This window comes from Neofelis nebulosa, chromosome 9 (genome assembly GCF_028018385.1).
Source record: "Neofelis nebulosa isolate mNeoNeb1 chromosome 9, mNeoNeb1.pri, whole genome shotgun sequence".
In the NCBI taxonomy this organism is placed as follows: Eukaryota; Metazoa; Chordata; class Mammalia; order Carnivora; family Felidae; genus Neofelis; species Neofelis nebulosa.
In genome coordinates this window covers 41,376,954-41,395,811 of record NC_080790.1, presented here as the reverse complement: position 1 = coordinate 41,395,811, position 18,858 = coordinate 41,376,954, and the positions used below count along the sequence as shown (strand labels likewise).

The window sequence follows — 18,858 nt, the reverse complement described above, 5'->3', positions numbered from 1 at the left end:
CCAGGTGCCCCAGAATTTTCTTTATGCATTAAGTCTCACCATCTGGCAAATGGTAACATGCATTTCTGCCCCTCCTATACTGTTCAGCACTATTTTGAGGATCAAATGTGGACCATAGTAGAAGGTGTTGGGGTACCTGGGTGGTTCAGTCGGTTAAGCATCCAATTCTTGATTTCAGCTCAGGTCATGATCTCACAGTGGTAAGATAGAGCCCGCATGAGTCTCTGAGCTGGGTGTGGAGCTTGCTTAAGATTCTCTCTCTCTCTCTCTCTCTCTCTCTCTCTCTCTCTGTCTCTCTCTCTCTCCCTCTCTCTCTCTCTCCCTCTCCCCCTCCCCCACTTGCACACATGCACACACTCTCAAAAAATAAAAAATAATAAGTATATGTTTATTTTTTTAAAAAAGAAGATGCTGAATAAATGGATATTATCACATCTAAACACCTCAAATTCAGGCACACCAGTTATAAGTGGCACTGCCTCAGCTATATGATGAATGAACGACAAAACCCAACTTATCCCTGCCAGCTTGAGAAACTGCAGTGTTATTCATGCCTCACAGCCACATGGAGTCTGGTTTGTATTGTATCCCTGGATGACAAAAAGCAATTCTTGCAGAGTCAATGAGCCATTGCCTCTGATCCTTGGATGATGCAGACAGAACTCAAATTTATTTCCTGCATTAAAGCCATAGACAACACAGGAAAGATTTGTTGCTAAATCTCAGGCATTAGCAGACACTCAGCAAATGATGCTAATGATGCTGCCTATGAATTAGGGTCCTGAAGCCTGCCCTTGATGAAATCCTGCTAGACTTTCACAAATGCAATTTAGGTCCATTGAAAGAAGCAGCCAGAGAGCAAGGACGGCCCCCTTTCCCAGGTCAGCAAGGAGAACTGAGGTCAGCCCTGACAGCCTGACACTGAGGTCTTTAGACCTGGTACCAAGTCCCTGTCTATGACGAAAACTAGAGGAAAACATCTCTGGGGACAAACACCCTACTCTAGGACATCATGACCCTGTGTGATATGTATACGCGTCAAAGCTGTCTTTTTTAAAGCGGTCCTGTCTCTTGTCTTCTTTGTTAACTGTTACACTCTAAAGACTCCAGCCCACTTTTATACTCAGTTGGGGAATATAAATTGGGTATTTTGTTCTTAGACATGAAAAGAAAATTATCCCAAGAAAATAATTCACATGATTATCATTCGTTATTTAAATATTTCTTGAAACCCTGTCTGCGTTCCCCAACTAGTCAGAGGACAGGAGCTACATTTTATAGTTCTTTTGGGTATCTGCCCTCCTACATCTCCCCCCCCCAGAACCCCCATTCCTACCCCTGTGTTGTGTACATAATAGGCAGTTAATAAATGCTTGTTAATAACTAACTGAATGTGCTATTCTTCCAGACAAAAACTTGAATGTTTATAAGCAACATTATTTATAATAGCCAAGAAGTGGAGACAACTCAAATGCCCATCAACTGATGAATAGATAAATAAAATGTGGCGTAAATCTATACAGTGGAATATTATTCAGCAATAAAAACAAATGAAGTACTGATACATGCTACATCATGAATGAGTCTTGAAAACATTGTGCAAAGGGAAATAAACCAGTCACTAAAGACCCTATGTTGTATGATCCCTTTTATATGAGATGTCCAGAATATGCCTATCTACAGAGATGGAACTAGATTGGTAGTTACCTAGGGCTGGAGGGAATGGGAAGAATAGAAGATGACAGCTAAAGGGCATAGGGTTTCTTTTTTGAGGTGTTTGAAAATGTTCTAGAATCGGGGTTCAGTCAGTTAAGCATCTGATTCTTGATTGCGGCTCAGGTCATGAGCTCAAGGTTTGTGAGTTCGAGCCCCATATCAGGCTCTGTGCTGACAGCACAGAGCCTGCTTGGGATTCTCCGTCTCCCTCTCTCTCTGCCCTCTCCTGCCCATGCTCTTCCTTTCTCTCTCTCTCTCTCTCTCTCTCTCTCTCAAAAATAAGTAAATAAACATTTAGAAAAAGAAAGTATTCTAGAATTCACCAGTGATTGTTGCACAATCCTGTAACTATACTAAAAACCACTGAATTGTACACTTTAAATTGATTGTATATGAATGACGGGTCAATAAAGATGTTACTTTAAAAGAAGACAGTGCAGACATACAAAGATGTGCACAGAAAAATAAGAACTGGTCTGGATGCCCAAAGAGAGGAATACTAGGCAGTAACAAATGACCACAAACTTAGTGGCTTAAAAACAACCCAGATTTATTCTCTTACTGTTCTGGAGGTCAGCAGTCTGAAATCAAGGTGTTGGCAGTGCTGCGTCCCTCGTGGAGGCTGGGAGAGAGGACCCTTTAATTTTCTAGCATCCCCAGGCCACCCCCATTCCTTGGCTCATGACCCTTTCTCTCATCTTCAAAGTGTACCACACCCACCTCTGTTTCCTTACTTCCTTAGCACTTCTCTCTCTAACTCTGTCTCTCCTGCCTCCCTCTTGTAAGGACCCCTGTGATTACATTGGGGGTGATCTAGGATACGTTCCCCCATCTCAAGATCCTTAATCACATCTGCAAAGCACATTTAGGCATGTCATGAACCACCAAACTGTTTTTCAAAGTGACTGTACCTTTTGGGTTTCCCACCAGCAAGGTGTGAGAGTTGTAGTTCCAGCCATGTTTTCAGCATCATACTCTGCTCCATTGCTTCCTGTGGTGGGCATACTTTCCCACATGGCATGGTTTGGCCTTTTCTTCCCTGACAGTAGAACTCTAATTTGGGGGGGTGGGGGGGTGGACAATATGTCTAGCTTTAGGTAACGGATTATGATAGTTCCAAGCCATTTATGACAATCCTTTCCCTACCTTCTCAGCCTCTCTTTCAGCTATATGTAACCTCTGGACCCTGTTCTGGCCAATGAGACATAAAGATTTTATCTAACACAGAACCTTCTGGGAGAGCTTTTGCTTTTCTACTATAAGGAGACAAATCTGTCCCTTGACTCTTATTACTTCCTTATTTCTGTCTTGAATGTGAACATGATGGCTGAGACTGTAACTCTATTGCCATCATAATGAAAAGGCCAAGAGAATCATAGAAACACACAATATCAGTGACCCCCAATGATCCTGTTTAATTAAGCAACTCTTGAGGTGGTGTTCTTTTACCTGCTATTAAACACAACCCTAACTGATACAGCCGCTTCTCACTAATGTGTGGAAGACAAATGCTGTTAGTTAATACACAGAATTTTCCTTTCTTTCCCTTCATCTTTGTTTTGTGGCCCAATATTTGTCTTTCAGATATATTCCTTTAGAATTTATTTTGGGGAGGACCAAATCTCCAATTTGGAAAGGGAGGACCCCATTGTGAGAGATAATGAAAAGTTTAGTGTATTCTGGGTCTGCCAAAACCATCCCATGTTCAATGAAATTTCATGTATCTACCTTCATGAGTTGTGCAATCCTTATTTTATTTTATTATTTTTTTAATGTTTACTTATTTTTGAGAGAGACAGAGACAGAGACAGAGACAGAGGTCGAGAGGGGAAGGGCCAGAGAGAGAGGGAGACATAGAATCCTAAGCAAGCTCCAGGCTGTCAGCACAGAGCCCGATGCAGGGCTCGAACTCATGAACCACAAGATCTGACCTGAGCCAAAGTTGGACGCTTAACCAACTGAGCCACCCAGGTGCCCCGGTGATCCTTATTTTAAACAGGGAAACCAAGATGACTTGGAAACTTTCTGTATGTAGAGTATGGATTAAAAAAACAGAGATGTGAAAAAAGGCAGTGCCATTCACGAGGCCCACCAGGACAAGTTGGTTGCAAGTGACAGAAAATCTATTCAAACTTAGGCTTTTTAAAAGTGGTGTCGGACTTTTTATTGATTCATACAACCAAAGTTTGGAAAAGCAAAAATAGCCTTAGAAATAATGGATCTTGGCATGAAAAGTCACTGGGTCTCTAGACTTGGAGTCTGTTTTCCATTTCTATGTGGCCAACTGTGGCCTTCCCTTTCCAGAGGGGAATATGGCCTCCAGGAACTCCAGGCTCATATTCTAATAGCACCATGGCTAGAGAAGAAGAGAAGATTCTCTCACTCAGGTCCACTCTTTGAAATCCAAGAGAAAGACTCTGATCATCTCAACTCATATGCTTACCTCTCAATTTGTTTTTCCTATTTGAATGTTTTGGTTTCTGTCTTTTGTGTGAGAGATCTTCCATGAATTGTCTAGCAATCCTGAGCCCTTATTTTTGAAAGGAAGGGTCTAAAAACATGATGGGAGGGGGGGCCTGGGTGGCTCAGTCAGTTAAGCATCTGCCTTCTGATTTCAGCTCAGGTCATGATCTCATGGTTTGTGAGTTTGAGCCCTGCATTGGGCTCTGCACTGACAGTGTGAAGTCAGCTTGGGATTCTCTCTCCCTCTGTGTACCTCCCCTGCTTGCTCTCTTTCTCTCAAAATAAATAAACATTTTTTAAAAGTTTGAAATGTCACCTCATTAACCTAACAAAGGAAACCTTTATGGCCCTTATCACTTAGGAAGTTCTAAAGGTTTTAGGAGCTCTGTTCCAGAAACAGTGGATGAAGACCAACTATATTATTTCTGATTATAAATCATAATATCACAACTGTATAGAGACAATATATGTACACAGATCAACAACTTCTGTAAATTTTTATCCAAAATGTTGTGCCAATTTGAACTCCTTGGTCAAGAATCTTGGCCAGGCCTGGGTAATTTAAATTCCTGGAGTTAAGAGTTATAGAGTTAAAGAGTGAGGCGCCTGGCTGGCTTAGTTGGTGGAGAGTGGGACTCTTGATTTTTGGGTTGTGATTCAAGCCCCACGTTGGGTATAGAGATTACTTAAAATCTTAAAAAAAAAAAAAAAAAAGGTTAAAGTGTTATCCTTATAGATGCCAGAATATCCAATTACTATGCAAGTGAGACAAATGGCCTAAGAGGAAGCTGGGATGGATGGCTTTGGTAGACACAACGGCTTCAGGCCTGAAGATAGATAAAGGGGTAGCTTAGTCAGCTCAGGCTGCTGTAGCAAAATAACTTAGTCTTAAACAATAGACAGTTATTTTTCATAGTTCTGGGGGGCAGGAAAGTCCAAGATCAAAGTGCTGGCCAATTGTGTTTCTAGTGAGAACTCACTTTCTGCCTTGCAGAGGTCAACATTCTGTCTTTATAGTGGGGTTTGGGGGGGTGGGGGTGGGGCATGTGGGGAGATGGAGAGAGAGAGAGAGAAACAAAGCTCTCTGGTGATTCCTGAAAACCACACTTTTATGATCTCATCTTAACCGAACCACCTCCTGAAGGCCCCACTTCCAAATACCATCACGTTGGGGGTTAGAGCTTCAACATATGAATTTTATGGGGAAACAAACATTCAGTCTATAACAGGGGTGAGATGCCGAGATTAAATATTCAGAAATAAATAAATAGATAAGTAAATGAATAAATATTCAAAGGAGAACTGATTTGGGACTGAGCCAGGACTGGCTGCTTATTCGGGTTTTTTTTTATTTTAAGGACAATAGTCAAGCACTCCCTGCCAGGGCATATGGGCATCTGTCCTGAGGTTAGGCATGGGGAACTAAGGCCACACTGAGAAGGACAGGGAATGGGTGTCATTAAGCTGAGCTTGGAGACAAAGTCAGGAGGACAGTGAACAGGCTGAGATCAGAGGCAGCAGGAAAGGTTTGGTGGGTTCCCTGGTGTTGTGGGATTTTTTACCTTAATACCCAGAGCTTGTTGTCTCCCCGCTCTGAAGAATGAAGAGGTGGACACAAAATAAAATGAACAGCAGGCAACAGTTTTTCGGAGTATAAGATTAGAAAGTAAGAACAGTATGGAAGCTCTCTTTAGAGAGAGGGCATTCGGAAGTGAATGCCCGCAGACTGTAGGCAAGGGTCCTTGTTTTATAAGGTTCTGGTTGGCGCCCCCTTCGGTTCCCCCTTGTTCCTTCTCAGGTTCTGCCCTCATTGGCTGGACAACTCTAGGTGCTGCGTTGTCCATTCCTGATTGGCTTGATAAATGATGTGGTCTAGGGGAAGGGGGTGAGAGGGGCAGGAATCTGACTCCAGTGAAAGCACAGGCCCCAACCCCCTCAGCCTAGGACTCCCATGGTGGTCTCTCTGAGCTCAGGACATCATCAGTGGTCACATGTGAATGACCTGAGGCCCTGGGACCATCAGCATTGATTTGTCTGCTGGATACAGAGTCTCTATTATTCACCATTTAACAAAGATCCTGATTAATAACCTGATTTTCAGGAAGAAAAGAGAGTCATGAATAGAATTTCTAGGTAAAGGAAGGTCATTTTCCTTCTATGTTCATTATGTGCTGCCACATCTAGGATCTCACTGACAGTTCTGAGAGCCATTTTTAGTGTAGAATTACTAGGAGTTCTGCAAAAATATCACATATAGATTAAGGGAACTAGAAGGTTGGGAGGGAGGGATTCAAAGAAGGAAGATTAAAGGGAGAACTTTTCTCAAACATTTTAAGAGATCAAATGTTTAAGAGATTATGGGGGCAGTTTGCAAAACCATCAAGAAAGTAGATTTTGTCATCTACTAAAAACGAATTTTCTGACAATTAGAGCTTTCCAACCGTGGCACGGAAGTCATACATTTCCCGTCCCTGGAACTTATGAAAAATGAGAAGCCTACTTTTTGGACACCATTCCTGCCTTGAGTATCCAGTGCATCTATTGGATACCCATTCTGTTCTCTATAATAGCACTGCTCAGGTTTAATATGCAATGAACCACCTGGGAATTATTAAAATGCAGACTGACTCAGGAGGTCTGGGGAAGGACCTGAGATTCTGCATATCTAACCAGCTCCAATGCAGCAATGCTGATGCTGCTGGTCTGTGGATCACACCTTGAATTGCAAGGCCTTGTTAGAGACTCTCAGACTTAGCTGTACATTGGAACCACCTGGGGAAGGGGCACCTGGAAAAAGAGTAGTGATGCCGGAGTCTCTCGCTCAGAGAGTTTAATTAGCATGGAATGTGGCCTGAACATCAGAATTTTTCAAAGCTCACCAAATGGTCCTGATACACAGCTAAGTTTAAGGACCACTGCTCTTGGCCTTTCAAAATCACTCAACACTGGCTCAGAGATTACTTCTGCAAAGATCTTTAATTGAAATTATCTGGGGTCACTCATACGTAGTTAACCCAGGATCAACATTTTGGAGGAAAACTGTGTAGTAATTATTAATTTCCAATAACTTGTGGGACATTAGACCACAGAATGCCTCAAGTCCCTTCTGAATCTAAGGTAAGAAACTATTGCCCAGATTCAAACTCTGTGATTCAAAACCTCCTGTGGCAGTACATTCATTTGGCCACAAGGTGGTGATAAAGTAACAAAATATATCCTAACCAACCTCTCAGAAAGCTGGGCTGACTGTGGCCTATGCTTGCCAGCATGTAGTTTCCAGCTCTGAGGGGCCTTAGGTCACAGACTCCTTTGAGAATCGAACAGCTATCGACAAATGTTCACCCACAGACATGAATGAATACAGTTTTAAGCAGTTCACAGACCCTGAAATTAAACTTCAGCGGAGGTTAAAGATGAGTTACACCCCTCCCCTCCCCCCTGCTTCACTTCACCTCTCTGAATAAATTTACATGGAGTTTCTACCACTCCCACCTCCATCCATGTCAGCAACTGACCTCCTGCTTCAGAGAGAAAATAGAAGAAATCAGACCCAAATCCATCAGTTCACCGAACCCATTCCCACTTTCCTTCCGTCTGCTTGGAATGGGATGCCTTTTCTTTTTACCAAAGGCTAAATCCCCCACGAGGATTCCTCACCCTGGCCTCTGCCATGTTCATGGATCCTTCACCCTATGCTCATATTTTCTTGTGCTAATTTAAAAATAACTCCTGTTTCTCAATACAAAAGCAGTATGTAGTTTTTTATTTTTAAATATACAGAAAAGCACAGGGCATAACAGAAAATACCCATAAATCTCATAAACCTGTATGTTTTTATTCCATATAGTTGCTGAGTTTTTATACATCCTGTGCTTATAAAAACGTGATCATGTTATACAAACTGTTTTATGAGCTGACTATTTAATGTAATTTAACATCTTTCCATCTTCATACATTTTCACTGGCAGATATAGTTCTTAACCAAACATGCTAATTTGATTCATCTGTAGGGATTTTTAAGCATATGTTTGTGTGGGGTTTTTTTGATCACTTAACAAATGTCTCTTTATATTTTTATTATTTTTTTAAATATAATTTATTGTCAAACTGGTTTTCATACAACACCCAATGCCGATCCCAACAAGTGCCCTCCTTAATGCCCATCACCCATTTCCCCCTCTCCCCCGGCCTCAGTTTATTCTCTGTATTTAAGAGTCCCTTGTGGTTTGCCTCCCTCCCTCTCTGTTTGTAACTATTTTTTTCCCCTTCCCTTTCCCTATGGTCTTCTGTTAAGTTTCTCAAGATCCACATATGAGTGAAAACATACGATATCTGTCCTTCTCTGTCTGACTTATTTCACTCAGCATAATACCTTCCGGTTCCATCCACGTTGCTGCAAATGGCATGATTTCATTCTTTCTCATTGCCAAGTAGTATTCCATTATATATATAAACCACATCTTCTTTATCCATTCATCCGTTGATGGACATTTAGGTTCTTTCCATAATTTGACTATTGTTGAAAGTGCTTTAACCATATATTTGGATGCCAATTACAAAGATTCTTATTTACCAGGCCTGGTGTGAAGCCTTTAAATCTGTATATTTAGAAAGCCTTGCTTATGCTTTTGAAGTGTAACACTAGGAATATAATTTTTAATTCAATTTTACTGAGTTATAATTTACATACAATAAAATGCACACATTCTAAGATTTACAGTTCAATGAGTTTTGACAAGCTTATACACCTCTGCAACCACCAAAATAACCAAGATATAAAACATTTCCATCACACCGAAAATTTTCCTTGTTCCCCTTACCAATCTTCCAGACCCCAGTCCTAGCTCCAAGCAACAATGGATCTACTTCCTGTCACTATTGATTAGATTTGTCTTTCCTAGAGATTTAATGTGATTATAATTAGACGATAGGTGTTCTTTTGTGTCTGGCTTATTTTGCTCCATATGTTTTCCAGATTCAGCCGGTGTTGTGTGCACCAACAGTTTGTTCCTTTCTATTGGTGAGTGGTATTCCAAAGTATGGATGTGCCAAAATTTGCCTATCTACTCAGCTGTTGGTGGACATTTGAGTTGTTTTTTCCAGGCTTTGGCTGTTATAAATAAAGCTGCTAGGAACGCTCATGTATAAGCCTTTCATTTCTTTTGGTAAGTACCTAGGAATTGAATGCCTGGGGCATATGGTGACTGTATTCCCGGTTACTTGGCAATGTACTGGCTGTATGCCCTTGGGAGAGCAACTTTATTTCTCTGAACCTTAGTTGTAAAATGGGATTATCAACCCAGAATTTTAAGCCCAGGATTCTCTACTATAGGCTATTAGGGAATATTTGGAACAATAAAAACAAGTTGGCAAGCTGGCTTTTTATAAGCTCAGAAAATTAGGATGATAATATGTTTTTATGAGTAGACATAACTGTAATTTAGCAGCAAAAGCATTACTGAATAGCTAGAGGTTTGATATTAGGATAAAACTAAGCAGGGAGGGACATGTTGAAGATGATAACATGAGCAAACTAGCTGAATGTGAAATTAGAATTGTGACCACAGACCCAATGATGATCCTTGGAAAGACACATGGTCTCTGGCTCTCAAACTCTCCCCACCCCTTGTCATTGCTGTCCACCTCCTTATAAGAAGGCCTGTCTCTTTCCACGCCAGCAGTTTCTCACTGTGAACTCAAGGCTGTGTTTGCTGTGTACAGCAGTGTTCTTCCATACAGACATGTTTGTGTCTAAACTTTCACAGGACCACCAACCAGGTCTTCAAGTGAATAAAACAACTTATCCAGAACTTCTTTTTTTTTTTTTAATTTTTTTAAATATTTATTTTTGAGAGAGAGAGAGAGAGAGACAGAGAGACAGAGAGAGAGAGACAGACAGACAGAGCACGAGCAGGGGAGGAGCAGAGAGAAGGAGACACAGAATCCGAAGCAGGCTCCAGGCTCCAAGCTGTCGGCACAGAGCCCGGTGTGGGCCTGAACTCAAGGACCGCAAGATCACGACCTGAGCTGAAGTCGGATGCCCAACCTACTGAGCCACCCAGGCACCCCTTTATCCAGAACCTCAATGCTGCGTTCCGCACTCCCCAAAGGTCTCTCAGAAACCAGACACTATATCTGGGATATATTCCTATCTCTCTTGAATCTCTAGGCTGACTTACCAACCAGTCTCATGCCCAGCTCACTAACAGGACTCTCCTTGCTTCTTTGGTACCATCACTTGTTGTCATCTGGTCTTTAGACTTTCAGCCTGGACCTTTCAGAGCTACCTGGCCCCTAACTTACTGCTTATTTGGAAAATCTTCAAAACAGACTTGTTACTGTGTATAAAGCACCACCATTTGTCTGAATTTTTTTTACATGTGTTTGACCTAAAAATTCTAAATCTAAAAGATAGTTTGGTTTATATAAGAAGTCTGTCTCGAGTTCAAATCTATAGAGAAATTAGTTTTATACTGGGAGATTTTATGAGGTTGTGGAAAACATCCTGACTTTAAAGCCAAAGGCATCTTGCTCCTTCGTAGACTTGGTGAGCAGCGGTTCGAAAGCAGGGGAGATCAAGAGCACTCTGTCCAGATCCAGGGACCCATCTCAGCACCTGCCTGCTACCCGTGTTCTACTTTTATTTCTTTAAATTACCACGGTCCTCAGTGATGCAGATTGCCTTCTACTTCTGGTTTCATCTCATCATTGTTTCAACACTGGAGGGTTCCCTCATTTCTGTAATCTCAGCCGTGCAGTTAAAATAATGTGCCTTGGAGTTTTATCCAAATACATAGGTGTTTCGGGAATTTTTCAGAATGTAGTCCTCCGTGCACATCCAGCAGCAGAATTCCCTGATTCAACATTCTTGCTCTAGAATCTTAAAGAAATTTAACTATTTGGGTTGATAGATCTGGATTTGTCTCTCAGCTCTGCCAATTATTACCTCTAGAGTGATTTGGGTAAAACATGTAATCTTTTTAAACCTCAATTTCCCTCTTGGTGGAGTAGGTACAATAATACCTTTAAAATAATATAAAGCTATTCCAATGATTAGTGTAATGGTGATAAGTACTTCACAAAGGGCCCAGCACATAAATCTTAACTGAATGTTCAATAAATTTTAAGCATTTTTATTTTTACTGTTAAAGATGTGACCTTTTGTATCCTAGGTCGTAAACCTTTCATAGCCTAGTTCTTTAGCTATGAAATGAAAATTTCACGTTTGTTGGAATTATTTGAGAGAACAAATATAGTACCTGGCACATAGAGAGCACCCAATAAAGAGTAACAATTATTATTATTTATAGTAACTATGAAAAAATCAACGGGATAAACATAACACTCTTGTCTGCACTACTTTAGTAAATATTTAGTTGATAATGAAGATGATATCCTACCACATTAAAAAATAAGCTTGGAGAGATTTCATAAGTAGCTTCTAATATAGCAATACCTTTATTAAACTCTGTCAATGCCTTCTACCCCTCACTCCCCTTGGCTCTTGGAATGCTCAGTTGCATAAGGCAACATTAGAATACAATCACTTTCATCTGCTTAAAAAACAACAACAGGGGCGCCTGGGTGGCGCAGTCGGTTGAGCGTCCGACTTCAGCCAGGTCACGATCTCGCGGTCCGTGAGTTCGAGCCCCGCGTCAGGCTCTGGGCTGATGGCTCGGAGCCTGGAGCCTGTTTCCGATTCTGTGTCTCCCTCTCTCTCTGCCCCTCCCCCGTTCATGCTCTGTCTCTCTCTGTCCCAAAAATAAATTAAAAACGTTGAAAAAAAAATTAAAAAAAAACAAAAACAAAAAAACAACAACAAAAACCATTCTGGGACTGAAAGCAATGGCCTTTATCCCCGCTATGTAAATTTTGAAAGGAACAGATTAAAATATTCACTGCACATCTGAAGTGAAATTTACAGATGTGTCTAACACTGGATATTATTCTAATTTTGTTTCAATGTTTAGGGTTGGCTTTAAATTTCTTTTATTACTAATTTATATAAGTTATTATATTTTATTGGCTCTGATTAGCTTTGTGTGTATCTTTTATCTCTGGGGAATTCGTATTTATGTCCACATTTGAGGTTTTTCTGAATTGTTTCTAAACTGAAGTTACTCCCTTGTTGTTTCCAGCACCTAATTAGGGATTAGGAGACCGGTATTCTAGTTTTGTCTCTGCCATGACTAGCTGCCTAACTTGGAGTAAATCACTTGCTCTCTCTCTGGGTCTCAGTTCTCTTATTAATCAATGGGGGAGCTGGATTAAGTGATCTGTAATCTCCATTCCAGCTCTATGGATATGTGATTCTCTGTCTTGTAGGTGATGTCCTACCTAGCACTTAAAATACCTACCTGAATATGTTAAGATTGAGAAAATGCAGGTCGCACGATATGTCAAGCACTTCATATATAGGCTTGGTATTCAAGGCAAGAAACAAATATCAAGGTAAGAAAGAGGGACCAAAAAGCACAAAAAAGACAACAGATTCCAGCAGCGATTACGTCATTTTGGAGGGGAGGTTGAAAAGCAGGACTCTGCCAACTGGATTAACATTTGCTCAAGGCAGATGAAAGGGCTGCTTCTCCTGATCACTAACTGGGATAAGGCATCTTCGGTAAGCAACCTGGATTGGGTTTCGGTGGGGTCGCCTCCACAAAGCATTAGCAGCAATCGTTTGGGGACTTAATTAGGTTGGGTCCAAATGCCAGAACAAGATCCAGAGTCTGCTTTGGTAGATAGAGCACCGGACCAAGTAATACGGACTCGTGCTAGGCCTGACACTAGGTTACGTTCCAGGTGGAAAAGAACAGTTGAGATCGTGGAGTTTGAGGGAAAGAAGTGCTCACATTCCTTGCCTCTTAGAACACTCCTGGGAGGAGGTTGGTGGGTCGGACAGAGTTGCTGGATGGTCGCTACCAATCTCCCTTTGAGAGCGGGACTTGAACTCTCTATACAACACACCTCCCTCTTTGGAGATTCTTGATTCTTTTAACTAGAGAAAATTAGATTAAAGGACCGTCAAGTCAGTCTCGAGTGCCTCACGAAGGGAAACAGACAAGAGATTCCGGCAAGAGGGAGGGAGCAAACGCAGCTAACCACCTGCTTTGGCTGCCCTGCCTACCCGCCTAGACAGCGGTCAGTTCCGGGTGCGGAGGCGGGACCGCGCTCTCTCCACCGTCGTGTGCGCACTGTCCACCAATCAGCGGCGTAGAAATGTTCCGAAGACATTGATTGGCTCAACTGCTTGGCGCGCTCAGGGACTTAGAGCTGCAGTTGGCTGAGGCGTTGCCGTGGCGACAGTCGCGCACAGGCGCATTGCACACCGGTATGGCTGCTAAGCAACAGCAAACATTCCGGGGTACTGTCAACTTTCTGCTACCAGACCTGGATTTGCTGCCTCTGGAGACCCTCGGCGGCGGCGGCTGTGGCTGCTCTAGACTGACTTGGTGAGTCCAGAGGAATCCCGCTGTGGGGCTGGGCTCCGACTTCTAAGCCAGAGACAGCTTGGCTTTCTGAGCACACAAGGAAAGGCTGAGAGAGGCAGAGAAAGTCCGTGGAAAGGCATTTAGTGGTCATTTGCTACCTACCTATCATTTTAGAGGAGTAGAACGTGAGGAATAGAGATATCAGGAGACTTGTCCGAGATCTCACACGGAGTGGTCAAATCCAAACCTGCGCTACTCAATGTGGTAGCCACTAGCCGCATGTGGCGAGTCGGAGCTGAGGTCTGCTCTAAATGTGAAGTACACACTGGATTTCGAAGACGTGGTAACAATCGATGAAATAAGACATTGATAAGTTTTATATCGATTACATGTTGAAATGAGAATATTTTGGATATGTTAAATAAAGCACATTATTAAAATTAATTTCACTCATTCCTTTTTTGGGTAGTTTTTTTTTTTTTTTAATATGGCTACTTGAAAATTTTAAATTGTGTAGGAGGATTTGATTGGCCAGCACAGATCTAGATTGAAACATAAACCTGCTGACACCTGTTTCAAGACCTTATATGCTATTGATGGTGTTTGGGGGGTGCTGGTGGGGTATGGAACCGATGGCCAAGAAAGAATTCTTGAAGATGTCTCTCGTCCAAAAAGGTGATTTTATTAAAGCATGGGGACAGGACCCATGGGCAAAAGGAGCTGCACTGGGTTGTGAAGAGTGACTGATTGTATATCTTCAGGCTGAAAGGGGGTTAGGGACAGTGTAAGTCTCTAAGGAATTTTGGAAGCAAGGTTTCCAGGACCTTGAGGGGCTAGCTGTTGTTAGGAAAAAGTCATTTATTACTGTTTAATAAAACCTCAGTCATGAGACCCTTCAGATTTATATCAGGGGCCATATGCTTGGAGTATAATTGCCAACATATACTTGGGGGTTAAAGATAAAGGAGGTTTGCAAAGGAATTTTTTTTTAATTTTTTTTTAACGTTTATTTATTTTTGAGACAGAGAGAGACAGAGCATGAACGGGGGAGGGTCAGAGAGAGGGAGACACAGAATCTGAAACAGGCTCCAGGCTCTGAGCTGTCAGCACAGAGCCCGACACGGGGCTCGAACTCACGGACCGTGAGATCATGACCTGGGCCGAAGTCGGCCGCTCAACCGACTGAGCCACCCAGGCGCCCCTGCAAAGGGATTTTTATGTGTTTAAGGAAATTCACAGGTTCCTAGTGGGTCAGGATAATGTTAAGCCAAGATTCCCTTTTGCCCCTACCAAAGTGTCATCTTTGAGGCAGCTGAGCTCCTAGAGAAAGGTCACTCTGCCTGTTTTAAGGACTCGTCAATGGGCAGTAAGGGAATTTAATTTATCATTTGCCTTAGTTTCCCACATCACCGTGGCAAGCACTTAAAAACCCCCTTACATCTTGATGGAGGTGATATTAGGGCTCCAGGAAATGGAATCTAACTAAGGTTTCTGGAGACGGGGCTATGGATAAGATTGCCTTTTTCTTGCAGTTTACTCAGTTATCTGTAAACTGAAGGAGGCTCACGTCCTGCATGACTGTGATCTCTATCAGTCAACCATTTGTTTTCTTTCCTTCCCTTTGTTCTCGGGCATCGAGGAGTGTCCAGGGAATCACATGTATCCCACCTGGGGGAGCAGGGTGCTGTTAGCTTGTACTTTGCTCTCAGCTTGTCTTATGCTCCCTCATCACTATGGTATTATTTTGAAGGAAAGTATCTGCACCCATCTGGTGGGGTGGGCATGAGTGGTTGTGAGGATGCAAGACCATTACCAAGGGCTCCTAGTTCTAGTGTTCTAGGACCTTGCTACTCAAAGTGTATGGATCAGAATGTGCAGTTTAACCATTTCCTCAGGAGATTCTCATGCATATAAAAGCCCCAGGAGCACTGTTTTAGGATTTAGTCCACAGCTCTTCCCCCCACCCCCACCCCCCCCTCTGGTTTTTTTTATTTTGCTTTTTGAGTACCTAGGCTCTATTTCTCGGATTGCCTGGATTAGAGCTACCTGCATTTTGAACAAGCTGCCCAGGACATATTTTGCATATTCAAGCATGAAAAACATCGATCTCCATACTAATTGCATTTCTTTTCATCCTTCAAAATCTAGACCGGTACAGTCCCCAAATCAGAGACATCTGCAGCAGCAGCATCGCCCAGGAACTTGTTAGAAATGCAAATTCCTGGATCCCACCCCAGCTACAGGGCTTCTCGAAGGCCAGGCATTTTCATTTCTCTGATTCAAGTCCTCAGTTGGGAGGAATGGGTAACTTTGTGGGTTTTCTTTGGGGAGTGAGCAAATCGCTCCCCCTGGTTTTTAAGTCACTTCTACTGGACCCACTTCCCCAGTTATTTTGCTCTACTTTTCATTTTTCTTTTCCTGACCCTACTCTTTCCAGGAGTGAGGATGGCATTCCACACCTCAGCGAAAGATGCCAAACTGAAAAATACTGAAAAGCAGGTGGAAAACCCTACCCTTGAAAGACTGAACGATATACAAAAAAAGGGAAGACTGAGTTTTATAGTGCCCACAGAAAATGAATCTGACACACAATTCCTGACGTTTAGGCACAGTACAAAAGCTCAAGAGAGAACAAGAAAACGACAGCAGCCCATAAAACTAGAGCCTCTGGTAAGTTCGAAAACCAGCACTTTAGCCACTTTGGCTCCAGAGGAAGTTGCAAAATTGCTTTGGAGGGGATGGAAGTCATTTTTAGACTCTTAATTAAAAAGAAAGGAATTAAAGCCTAAAAGTTAAGACTTGTTTATGAAGTCGTAAACCCTGTAAACATCTATTCAAAAAAAATTAAGTTCCAGGTAACTGTTCAAGGTGAGGGGATACAGTGGTGAACAAAGTTTTGTAGCAGATAAATCCTCTCTAGGATAATGTGCAATACAGATACTTAACTATATAAGTTGCAAGGCTGTGTTAGACATTAGGGTACCATTTAATACTGGTACCTTCAGGAAGAGTAATATACATAGTTATATACATATATCATTTTATTACTTGTAAAATAAATGCCTCGTATCCTGAAAATTTTTGTGCATGTCTGAAAATACTTAATTTTAAGAATCCATTTATGCCCTTGAATAATTCTAAATCCATGTAAAGGAGCAATGAAAGTACACAGAATAAAAAGTGAAAGTTATCACTCCCACCCTCTGACATTAACTACTTACTGTTGTTAATGGCTGCCCTTCAGGCTGTTTATATGTTTATTTAAATGTGTGTGTTTGTGTGTGTATAAACATATATCTTTAATATAAGATTATACCATACATACTGATCTTCAGAGTGCTTATTTCACTTAAACATACAGAAAATTTTCTATTCCATGCATAATGAGTTATCTTTTCTAAAAGCAGCACTGTATTTTGTTGCACAGATGTGCCATAATATAGTATTCAGTAACTGGTGGATTTAGTATGAAACTTTTTACCTTTATTTCTCTATAATATATTTACTTTCACTTGGCAAAAGTGTATCATTAACCCTTGGTGATTAAAGTTATTCTATTTGTCTTCAGGGCAATTAATTCTTGTACATTAAATGTTTATTATGTACCTACTATGCACCAGGCATTGGGCTATACGCTGGGAATATAGCAATGAACAAAGCAGATAAGATGCCTGTTGACATTCTAGTAACCTTAAATAAATAGACGAGCAATTTCATGTAATGATAGCTGTTATGAGGAAAATAATACAGGTGGAAACAAAGGGCAGGCTACTTTAGATTGTGTGACTACAAAGATCTCCTTAAGGAGATGTCATCTGAACAAGTCTATAGCCTGGATCACCTACCAGACATGTGAATGAAAAAGCCATTAGATGACTCCAGTCCCCAGCCTTTGAGCTGCCTCAGCTGATGCTCTGATGGAGCAAAGGCAAGCTGTCTCCAGTGAGTTCTGCCTAAATTTTAGATTTTTAAGCAAAATAAATGGAGGTGTTTCTTAAGTCACTAAGTTTGAAGCTGTTTGTAATGTACTAACAGATGACTAGAACAATATAACTAATACATGAATATGGTAATTCATACAGTACTAAAAGTAATAAGGAATAATGTGAAAAATACCTGAATTTCCATCAAGCAGAGAGAAAGTAGCTTTACCTTCTTCAAGTGACTGATTTCATGTGTATGGGTATCTGTAGTTTAGTTTGTTTATATAGAGTTCATACTATGGTTTGTTCTCTTTATGATTGCTACCCCTTCTCTCCTCTCCCCCTTTCCTCCCCTGCCTTTCTCCCTTCCCCCTTGTTTTCCTCTTCTCCTCCCTCTCCCCCTCGCCCCCTTCCTCCTCTCTCTGCCTTCCTCTCTCCTGCCAGCCCTTCCCTGTTTTAGTCTTCTTTCATATCTTTTCCTTGCTTGTAATTCTCCAGTCTCCAACCCCCTTGTCTATATCTAAGGTTTTCAACAGTCTAGTGTGTATCCCTCTTGCCTTTCTCCATGCTCAGTTTTATACAAATGGATGAACACACACAAAATACATATTTAGGCTTTTGGATATTTGTTTTACAACATAAACATAAATGTTGCTACATGTTGCTTTTTGTACCTAAATAGACATTATAGGACTTCCTCCAAGTCAGATGATATTTCTAGAACACATTCTTTTTAATGGTTGCCTATCCTATTAAAGTGTCCAATTGCATGAATATTCCATAATTGATTAAATCATCCTCTTTGGGACATTTATTTTACAAATATTTATAGTGGTACAGCAAAATCATTTTATTATCCATCTGTACCGGTGCCTATATTCTTGTGGAATAAAGCTCCATGATTAGTACTGTTGGGTTGAATGGAAAAAATGTACATACTTTTGATTCACACACATTTTACTTGAGGTCCAGTTTCTCAAACCAGCACGCATGTGCTGCCTAAATTAAATTTCACTTTCACCCTTTCCGAGGTTTTCCTGTAATATCTTCCAGCCTTTTGCTGTCTGAATGGGGTGGCTGAAGCTGCACCCTCACACCGGCTGCTGCTAATCCTCTCTGTGGGATTAGTGTTGAGGGTCCTGTTCTTCTTATCTGAATTGCAGCATTCACTTTGTATTGGACTTCATTTTCTCTCCACTGACCACTGCTTTATACTCATATGTTGACAGGCAGCATTTCCCCACATTTTCTTCTTTATTTTTGTAATTTCACGTTTAAAACTTTCATTCACATAAACTTTTATTTATTTATTAATTTTTTTTAAC

The 18,858-nt window shown here is 41.4% G+C and overlaps 1 protein-coding gene across 3 annotated transcripts in view; it reads left to right on the top strand.

Annotated features, from left to right (window-relative positions):
* The window catches only part of DNAH6 (dynein axonemal heavy chain 6), a 254,336-nt gene that overhangs the window by 13,382 nt on the left and 222,096 nt on the right, over nt 1-18,858 (top strand). For 2 of the 3 annotated variants that reach the window (XM_058683523.1, XM_058683522.1), the window contains exon 2: nt 16,048-16,280. In XM_058683523.1, the coding sequence (XP_058539506.1) occupies nt 16,048-16,280 (233 nt within the window). Of the gene's footprint in view, nt 1-12,428; nt 13,632-16,047; nt 16,281-18,858 lie in introns of those variants that run through there. The other variant, XM_058683525.1, reaches the window with a different exon arrangement.